Source organism: Sceloporus occidentalis, unplaced genomic scaffold, assembly GCF_023333645.1.
Source record: "Sceloporus occidentalis isolate IW3139 unplaced genomic scaffold, rSceOcc1.0.p SCAF_170, whole genome shotgun sequence".
Classification (NCBI taxonomy): Eukaryota; Metazoa; Chordata; class Lepidosauria; order Squamata; family Phrynosomatidae; genus Sceloporus; species Sceloporus occidentalis.
The window spans coordinates 875,284-886,491 of NW_028317150.1; the positions used below are offsets into that span (position 1 = coordinate 875,284).

The window sequence follows — 11,208 nt, forward strand, 5'->3', positions numbered from 1 at the left end:
CCCATAATATGCCTTTTAACCCTATATGCCACTGTGCCCCATGATATGCCTTTTAACCCTATATGCCACTCTGGCACTTAGAGGATTAAAAGGCATATTATGGCATATAGGGAGGTTTAAGGCATTTCAGGAGGCAGAGTGGCATTAAAGGGGTTAAAAAGCATTTCACAGAGCACTCTGCCTCCAGAAATGCCTTACACCCCCCATTTAACACTCCCCCTCCCTCTTCCAAACTTACCGGTGCTTCTGAGTTGGGGGGGCGCATAACACAGGAGGATCCAGGTCCCCTGCATCTGAGCCCCCGGTGCTTAGTCCGGGCAGCATGTAGAGCTCCACGCGATATAATCGCGTAGAGCTCTACACGATACAATCGCGTAGAGCTCTACACGCTGCCCGGACTAAGCACCGGGGACTCAGAAGCACCGGTAAGTTGGAGGGGGCATAACACAGGAGGATGCAGGTCCCCTGCATCCTCCTGTGTTATGCCCCCCCCCCTCCAACTTACCGGTGCTTCTGAGTCCCCAGTGCTTAGTCCGGGCAGCGTGTAGAGCTCTACGCGATTGTATCGTGTAGAGCTCTACGCGATTATATCGCGTAGAGCTCTACATGCAGCCCGGACTAAGCACCGGGGACTCAGATGCACCGGTAAGTTGGGTCGGGGGTTAACACAGGAGGATCCAGGTCCCCTGCATCTGGGTCCCCAGTGCTTAGTCCGGGAAGCGTGTAGAGCTCTACGCGATTGTATCGTGTAGAGCTCTACACGCAGCCCGGACTAAGCACCGGGGACTCAGAAGCACCGGTAAGTTGGGGGGGGGTTAACACAGGAGGATCCAGGTCCTCTGCATCGCTGCGGGGGATCTGGATCTTAGTCTCATAATCAGACCTATTTGAGGTCTGATTATAAGACGACCCTGATTATAAGACGAGGGGTATTTTTCAGAGCATTTGCTCTGGAAAAAACCTCGTCTTATAATCGAGCAAATACGGTATATATAATCTACATCTATATATAATGGAACATTAATCCCCTGGATTTGTGTATATGGAACCAGCAGCCTACTGTAGCTGCAGTTCTCCAAGGTAGAATGTAAAAGTAACCCTGCATGTTGTCAGTTGATCTGTAGCTATATTATGTTTCTTTTTTGGGGTTACAGGTTATAAGTTTTTCACCTAAATAAAACTGCAGCAAAACTGCAGAAATTGACTCACCCTTCAGGTTCCATTAAACCAAGAACTGCACCAGCACTCAAGGATTACGAAGAACAATTCTTGAAAATAATAGTAATGTAACGGATGGTTAGTTTTTGTTGTTTGTTGCAATTATGGGTTTATCTCAAATGTGACAGGTCCTCATTAAAAACACATTTATCTTTTTAGATACATGATCTACACACATGCTAAAGTACAAACTTCTTTCCAATCAGCCCTTATCATTGATCAGAAGCTTGTAAAAACAAATCTTCTGCAAATGCTAAGATCACTTTCCAATTTGACATCTGTTGTAACATCCCCCTCCCCTCCTTAAAATTAAGCTTGCAGCTAAGTTCATCTGTCACTTGGGGAAGGTAACAGATGAAAGCAGCAACCAGAGTTACCCAAGTAATCTTACGTGTCACAGAATTGAGCCTCAAATTAAATTTGCCCTGACAGGCCTGGCAGGCCAATGGGAAAAAGAAATATTTGTGCTTATAGAAGCACACATGGAAGGACTGGGTGTATTACTGATGGCTGGAAGTGATTTAAGTCTGAAAAAACAAATCATTAAGAAAGCACAGGGGGGTACAAAATGCAGCTCATATATTAAGTCCTCAAAACAACCAGAAAACCAGCAGTTTAGTATTACATTGTACTTAGTCACTGCGTTCAGTTTAACCTAGAGACCTATATCCTGGAACATGTAAGTGATAAGATATGATAGACTACAATGTTTGTAATTCAAAGGCATACTAATTTATGTATCTGGCCCTTTTGGGGATACATTATATATTTGAATTCATACGTAATGCTCTGCAGAAGCATCTACCTTCATACACTGCCTCATTAAATGGATGTTTGGTTTCACTTATCATTTACACACAAAACTAAACTATGTCAAACAAAGCATATCTATTTTTTTAAAAGCATGATATTTAGAAACAAACTATGCCAAAAAGCTTCACATCTTGCCATGATGTTTCATTCAGTTTTTGTTTTGTAAGATAAAATTATTTAAAAGAGCAGTCATGCCTATTTTGTGGATTTCAGTTAACGGATTTAATTTAAATCGGCATTAGTGAAGAAAACCCAGGGAGAAATCTTGTCCACGGTTGCCACTGACCCTTCTGTCTGCTGCACTTGGCCGATGGGAATACATGCTCATATATTGCCAATGCATTCTACTATAGTAGCTGGGTTCAGCACCGAAACCAGCGATGATGGGGTTTATTCACTAAAGAGAGGTAACAGGTGCTAGGCTATTAGACAAGATAACTATATATACCACGATACATGGCACAGAGGGGCCAATGCGACTTTAACACAATCATGGGAAGAGCTCTCATATTAAAAAGTATCTGACATTGTTGTGTACTTTTTGTGACATCACATTTGCTGTCTTTGTTTGGCATAGGGAAAAACTGTGCTTTTGTAATTTGAAGATTTGTAACGTTACTGGAATCATTTATTTTTTTCTTCGGTTTATTTTATATGTGATTCCACATACAGCCACCAGAGAGTGTGTACCATTGCAAGGAATTTAGGCCGGAGACCAGCGTATTTTGGACTATATGTGTGTGTTTGTGTGTATATATATATATATATATATATATATATATATATATATATATATATATATATATATATAGTTGGGTACACAAAAATGAAACGGGAGAATAAACCATGACTGAATAAGCATATAGCAACAATGGAAAAAACTGATCATGGTAATTAGAAAGCCATATTTAAGTGGCATTGTGATTTGAATGTACCTTTATACATTTGTCTATTTAGATTGGTTTGTAATCTTTGATTTTTTTCATGATCTCTAACATTCTTACATTTGAAAGATAGAAACTGCAATCTAGGCTCAGTATTAAAACCTTACTTTATATAGTCATGATTGTATGCTGTCTTTTACCTTACCTTTATCTTTTTTCCCCTATTGTCCACAATTAGACTGATCTAAGTTAGTCCGAGTAACTTCTTGCACATGCTCATAGACTGTCTTAGGCTAGGTTTCCACTTGGGTTTTTGTCCTGCGTTATTTTCTTGATGAAAAACGCCAAGAAAACTGCCACTGCATTTTCCTGCGTTTTGGCGTTTTTTATGGAAACATTTTTTTTATGTGGAAATTGCTTTTTTGACCTTAGGCAGTTTTTCCAGCCTTTACACGTTAGAATCGTCACCCAGCTAAAAGGGATTAGGAGAAATGGCAAGTATCTGCCCCCTCCTGATGTCATTTCCTTGGTAGAGTTCTACTTAAACACGCCCCGGCGGACCCTTTTGGCTCTTTCCTGTGGTTTGTAAGGCATGCTTTATTCCGAATGTCTGCTCCTCTAGGAAGATTGGCCCCAAATTATGGTGCAAATGGTTTGCTGTTGCTTTTGGCACGCAGGATCCGGTTGGATATGTTTGTTTGTAATGGCATGTTTGTTCCAAATGGTGTAAAATTCAATATGAACTTTGTTTTGTGTGAAACTGTTTGTTTCCAGCCTATTTCTTGTAGGACACACAGATACTGGGTCCATCCTCTGCATTGTAACTGTGGAAAAAAACGCCATAAAAAACGCCAAGGCAAAACCCACAGGGCTTTTTCATGGCGTTTTTTCTCTCCCATAGACTTCTATTGGAGAAAAACGCCAAGATTTCCTTGCCAAAAACGCCAGAGTGTCAACATGCTGCGATTTTGAAAAACTGCCAGAGCCCAAAAAAAAAGCAGAAAAACGCCAAAGAGGACTGAAAAAACGCCAAACAGAAAAACGCCAAGTGGATATGGCATTGTGTGATTTCCTATTGAAGAACAGCTAACATCTGGCCGCAGCGTTTTTTCACTAATAAAACGCCGTGTGACTGAATTGGCATTACTATGGGCGTTTTTAGCAAAAAAAAACAAGTGGAAACCTAGCCTTACAGGAAAGTTCTTCATACACCAAAAATCTTAAAAATGAGTTAACTTTAATGTTGCTTTCCAAATTGTAAATCTGTTATGTAGAGGATTGTAAAAATAATGAACTTAATTCTGTTCTGTGAGGGAGTTAAAGGTAAAGATGGTGTAAATAGTAAAAGAGTTAGATATTTATAGAGTGAGGGAATAGACGTATAGCTATACTCAATATAACACAAAATCAAGGACCAAATTAGGCTGGAGGTTTTTACAGGAGCAAAATGGGCAGACAAGATGGGTCAAATGGTGCTTAGCTACTCTCAATTTCTTTTCAAATTCTGTGGGATTCTGATCTTTGAGTTAAAACTTAACTCTTGCTTGAACAGTCCTTTATCCATTCATGCTATATAGTGGGGTTAATGAAATCTCTTATATGCCTACTTATGCCTATAGAACTCTCCGTGTTTGGCACAGCGGGAGAAGTGCGTTTCTCTGGTTGCTGCTATTCCCATTTATTTCAGTGGGAAATCCTATTGACTAGAATGAGTGTTAAATGAGTGTAAATTTGAGCCCTGTAAAATGCATATTGGGGTCCATGTTACAAGTGCAATTTATAGTTTAGAAGTTTAATTTTCTAACTCCAATATCTAAAGAATCTATGCATCCTTTGCATGCAGTAGGATGCATTGTAGTCCAGGCAAAATTGACAGTAGTTTTTTGACATGAAAGTAGTACTGCAGTGTGCTAAGCAGCAATCCAAATTAAAACACAAATATCTCAATATATATATCTATATCAAATCAAGTTGCATGTGTTTTTTGCATATTTTTGAAGTTTTGTATTATTTTATTAATCTGTGTTGTGTGTTAATGAGTTATATTGGTAGACAGTTACATCATTTCTTTGATGCTGTAGCAGTCCCCCATTTATAAATTTGTAGTGGCTAAAGGATTTTTTTACTGTAGTTCTCTGAAACCCAACAGTTTTTCATCATATTGCAGCTACATGCTGTAGTCATAATAACCGTATTTGTAACTTTATACCTACAGTGTTCTATGAGGTTGCTATTTATTGCATTATGACACTAATAATTATATATAATTATACCCTAAAGAAAAACCATCAGCTGGGAAAAAAACAATCGCACATTATTGGTTTATTAACTACCTGTGGGCAATTAATACTAATCTAACTTTTCATTATTGTGACAGGACACTATAACAGATGTACACAAATATATACCTGTATTTGTATTATTCAGAGAGAGTCATACTATCGCACAAGATCCCTTCTTGTGCCATGTGCTGAAATTGTAACAATAAGATCCAATAAATTAATTCTATAGAAACTCGTATCACAAAATGTTTTTGTGACATGATATTCTACTTTTGTGAGTTTTAATAACCTAAACACACACACATAATTTGTAGTACCGTATTTGCTCGACCCTGATTATAAGACGACCCCCCAAAATCTGAATATTAACTTGGGGAAAAAAAGAAAAAGCCTGAATATAAGACGACCTTAAAGGAAAACAAGTTTTACCAGTAAATGTTAACTATTTTTTTAAATAAAAGCTATGATTGAGAAAAATATTTTTTTTGTTTTTATTTCCTTGTATTTTCCAACCTGTCCCCCAGTAACACACATCTGCCCCCAGGCTTGCCACACCAATATGGCACTGTGGCCCATGATATGCCTTTTAACCCTCTATATGCCACTGTGCCCCATGGTATGCCTTTTGACCCCCTATGTGCCACTCTGCCTCCAGAAATGCCTTATACCCCTATATCCCATTCTGGCATTTAGGGGGTTAAAATGCATATTATAGGGCAGAGTGGCATATAGGGAGGTATAAGGCATTCCAGGAGGCAGAGTGGCATTAAGGGAGTTAAAAGGCATTGTATAGAGCACTCTGCCTCCAGAAATGCCTTATACCCCTATATGCCACTCTGGCATTTAGGGGGTTAAAAGGCATATTATGGGGCAGAGTGGCATATAGGGAGGTATAAGGCATTTCAGGAGGCAGAGTGCTCTATTAAATGCCCCCTTAACGCCACTCTGCCTCCTGAAATGCCTTATACTTCCCTATATGCCACTCTGCCCCATAATATGCCTTTTAACCCCCTAAGTGCCAGAGTGGCATATAGGAGTATAAGGCATTCCAGAAATGCCCTATGCCCCCATTTAACACACACACACACAAATTGCTTCCAATTTCCTGCTGTATTGCCGGGGCAGCGGGTTGACGTCTCCTTCCGCTGCAGCCGGAAGCAGGTGGAGTTGGCAGCGGGGGTTTGTCTGCGTCCGTCGCGCATACCTTCCCCGGCTGTCAGAGATCAGAGTTCCCCGACAGTCGGGGAAGGTATCCGCGACGGACGCAGACAACCCCCGCTGCTAGCCACACCTCCTTCCGGCTGCAGCGGACGTTGTCTACGCGGATCGCGTAGATGTCAACCCGCTGCCCCGGCAATACAGCAGGAATCACCGGTAAGTGTGTGTGTGTGTGTGTGGGGGGGAGACAGGAGGATCCAGGTCCCCTGCAGCGGTGCGGGGGATCTGGATCTTAGTCTCATAATCAGACCTCTATTTGAGGTCTGATTAGAAGACGACCCCGATTAGAAGACTAGGGGTATTTTTCAGAGCATTTGCTCTGAAAAAAAACTCGTCTTATAATCGAGCAAATACGGTATTTCCCGTGAAGCATATAGATGTTACAGTTAGGTTTGTTCAATCATTAGTTTAGAAATGATGGTAAACTGGTGTTTTGAGTCACCAATGAGAAACATATGAACAAGTCAAAATCAATTAAGTGTTTTATTCTTCTTACTGAAACTTCATGTGGGCTGTAACCAGTGTATAAATCCTTTCGATAGATGGCTGAAAAGTTGATACTCTTTAAAAGTTAAACTCAAGGGATTGATACCTAATTGCTTTCACATTTATAATGCCAACTACAGAAAAAAATGAATAGATTGTGGTGAAATAATTTAAAACATTACCTTCTTTCATTGCCCTAAATTGGATTGTGTCTGGTAGCATCATTTTAGTTAACTCCTTCTGTACTAAAATGATATATTCTAACCTTTTAGTTTATATTGTTTATAAAACTAATATTGTATGTACTTACCAGTTCTGTATGCTTAATTACATCTGACAAAAAAGTGGATATGCTATAATGCAAATGCTTTATAAAGTAAATAAACTAATATATAGAGTATTTTCATTCTTATAGCTAAAATGTAGCAATCCATTTTGTGCATTCTGTACATTGAAAAACAATATTATTCGAGTAGGGAAAGGACACTGTACATAAAGTGCAACATTTACAACTCTAAGAAAAAAGATCTATGTAGAATCCATGCAACATATAATTCTAGTGCAGGGGCGTCCAAGTTTTTTCTGCAGTGGGCCACTTCATCAGAATTGTATACGTGCGCGGGCCGCGCTCATTTTTCACTGTGAGAAAATATGGCCTTTAATAAGATATGCAGATTAAAAAAAAGTAAATGACACAAAACCTTTACTTTTCCTCTCACTGATTTCTGGGATTTCTGGGCCTACAAATTCAGGATTCTGGATAAGTAAAAATAAAATAGTTCTATTTATTTTAGCGATGCACTAAAATTGAAAATTCTGGACCAAAACCGAAAATTCAGGGTTCACTTAGCCGAAACTGAAAATGACCCCCCACACACTTTTAATAAAAGTAAGTTACACACCATTGTACAAAAAATTATATATTATGATTGTTAACAGCAATCTCAGGCATACCCAGATTCCAGCATGTACTGGTTGGCTGGGCATTGTACCGGTATTTTTTGTCCAATTTTAGTGTGTAACCACGCTTTTATTAAAAGTAACACACCACAATTGGACAGAAAAAATCAACAATATGACTTGGCATGATAGGAGTGTGATTGCTAACAGCAAACACACTCTTTTTATACCCAGGCAACCAGTAAATGCTGGAACCTAGGCATGATGGGACTGTGATTGCTGTTAGCAATCCCAAGTCAGCCAGTACATGCTGGTACAGGGTGACTGTAAGTGCAGACCCCATACTACTGGCAGCATCAATACACAAGGGGGGCAGCTAGCCAGGTTTCAGCATGTACTGGCTGACTTGGCATGATAGGAGTGGGATTGTTAACAGCAATCACAGTCCCATCATGCCTAGGTTCCAGCACTTACACATCCATGCTATCCCACACACACACACACAAATTCATTCATTCAGATTCATTCCCTCAATCAGACATACTCATTCACACAACCTTCCCCACCCCCTTACCTGCTCTACAGCCCTCGATGCCGCTCACAGACTTCAGCAGGGGACGCGGCCTCCCTCGTTCTCCCCACAGAGGAAGCAGCTGGAGCAGAGAATAGACCCTCCCACAAGTAAGAAACAGGGCTCTTGTGATCCGCATGTTGGACGCCCCTGTTCTAGTGATTATTACTTATGTGTAGGCCCAAAGTATCCCTTAAAGTGCAACATACTGTTACTGCACAAGCATAAACCAGTGTTACCTTTTCTGTCAGTGCATGAGTTAGCAAGATCTGTGATCTGAAGAACAAACATATTTATTACCACCATATACATTGAGATTAAAACCTTTGCCACGGTGTATGTACCAGGTATGTCACTAAAACTGGTTCTACAGGACCAATTACCTACTTAGTATGTGATGAATTAAAATTGGTTGCAAACCACCAAACAAATCCAGGATTGTATGCAAAGGGCTGTCTGATGAGCACCATTTACCCCATTTATTTTTTAATGCCATAATGAAAGTACTAACCTGCAGTGGGAGGCATGACATGACTCCCTGTCAGATGCCATTACCTACTCTTACTTGTTTGTGCTGTTTGCTCAGAGTATGTCTAATAGATAGGGCCAATATATGGAAACAGATGTATACACATCTCCTTTTTAAGACCATAAGCATTACTGATAAAGGAACTATTAATGTCATGGAAAGCTGATGCTAGATCCCAAACTTGGCAGCAGGAGCCAGAGCCAAACTAGAACCACCTCAAAGCATAACCTACCCCTAATGCAGTAGGTCCTTGTAGCAGATGGCATTGGCTTCAGGACTAGCAACTCAAGCAGAGCCTTGGTCTGACAAGTGCAGCATCACAACCAACTAACCAAAATATATGTTGAGCATTTTATTATTTTTATAAAGTGACAGCTGATTTTGCCTTTTTTTAACAGTTGGGGAGGTATAGATGAAACCAATTTAACAATGCAGAAGTAAATAATGTGGAGAACTCTTGATGTTGATTTTGGGTGACATTGAGACAGAAACTCTAACATTTAGCCTTTCTCTATATACTTTGGAGCTTACGGTTTTGGGCAGTGCATCATATAAACTCACATATTAGACAGTAGAGAGAACCTTAAAGTACTGCCTTCTTTTTAAACCATATAGCTACATACACCCCGTACTGCCTTCTTTTTAAACCATATAAATACATACACCACAGTAATTATAAGTACTGATATGTAAAAAAAAACCTTAAAAATGAAAAATAAATCAATCACTCATATTAGTGTTTTAAGAGACAACACACATACTGAATTTCTGTTTCTTGTGTGTTCAGAGTTCCATCTTGTGGATGACTGTATTATTACAAATCCCATTCTAAACCATTTATAGAATGTTGTGTACAAATAGTTATCAAACATTGGAGGTTGATTTATGGTTACTAGCTTGCCTCTCATTTGTTCATAATGTGGACTAATCGCCAATAAACAATAGAAAATGTTGCCCATATGTTTTATTAAAAATAATGTCTTGCTCACAAAAATCTATGCATGTGTAGGTAAATATAAATACAATACCATTCAAATGTTTGTGGACATTTCTGTGCTTTTGAAAGAAAATGTTGTCCATTAAAATAACATAAAATGGAGCAAAAATACAGTGACCCCAAGCTTTTGGGTAGTAGTGTGTATACATAAATATATTACTATATTAATTTCAGATTAAATTATGAATAAGCTCTAGTATAGGAGTGAAATGTGCTAATCGTCTGTCAGCTTGATTTTTTTTTCCTCCCCACTGATTGTGAGCACAATTTATTTACGATAAAGTGCAGTGTTTTCAACTAGTGCGTGTCTAATTGTTATTATTGGCTGATGTGTTAATGTGTTTATTGGTTTCCCTGTGTTTATTTGTTCTGTCCTTTGGTTATCTTTCAACCACTCTGCATATTGCTTCAGACCTGATGAAGAGAGGATAACTCTCGAAAGCTCGTCTTTTAAATATTATTGTAGTCCAATAAAAAAAAGGTGCAATAACTGCAATACTCTGTTTTGTTTTACATCCTGTCTGCTGGACTAATATGGCTAAACCCATTTACACAACTTTTTTTATATACATATAAATGTCCTAAATCTTGCACCCTGACTCTACGCACAATCATTATATATTATAGTCTTACATATAAGTTTTGGCAAAACTGTTTAGTAGTTGAGAGTTGCTTTGACCCAGACCTAATTTTACCAGTGGTAGCTAGAGACAATGTTTGTGGTAGATTCACATATTGCATGGTCTTTGGTTCTTATGATTTTCAGTGATCCTTGGCAAGGTATTAGTTCCACAGTTATTTATTTATGTGCATACTGATGAAGTACACTAGTATACAAAGCTTCTGATATTACTTCTGAGACATTGTCAATAACATTAAAGGGTATGTTTATATATGCACACACATTTGAGGATGGGGTCCTACCAGCTTTAATTAAATTAATTGAAAAATATGTCAATGTATGTTTATACTAATGCTCTCTTTGCTCTTTTCCCCCAGAATTGGTGTTGATGGTTTTGGACAGCCTACTGGAATACCAGGTCGACCATCAACAGCTTATGGCTACAGACCGGATGAACAATATTATTATGGCTTTGGTGCAAGATAAAACCAAACATGATTCCTAAATTATCTTATATTATTATCTTAAATTAGGATAATGTTTATGTGTAGCCAGTTTCACAGATAACACGGGGAACAAGCATGCTTCTAAACATTACTACTATTATGGACTTTAATAATAATTTAATGGAGAACCTCCACATGAAATCACATTATTTAGAAACAAGAAGCCACTTTTTGTGTGTGGA

General features: G+C 38.8%; 1 protein-coding gene across 1 annotated transcript in view; it reads left to right on the top strand.

Annotated features, from left to right (window-relative positions):
- LOC149279332 (kinesin-associated protein 3-like) overlaps positions 1-11,006 on the top strand; it is a 77,946-nt gene extending 66,940 nt beyond the window's left edge. Inside the window, exon 19 of the mRNA XM_089501314.1 lies at positions 10,898-11,006. Coding sequence (XP_089357440.1) covers positions 10,898-11,006 — 109 coding nt within the window. The remainder of the gene's footprint in view (positions 1-10,897) is intronic.
- The last annotated feature ends 202 nt before the right edge of the window (positions 11,007-11,208 follow it).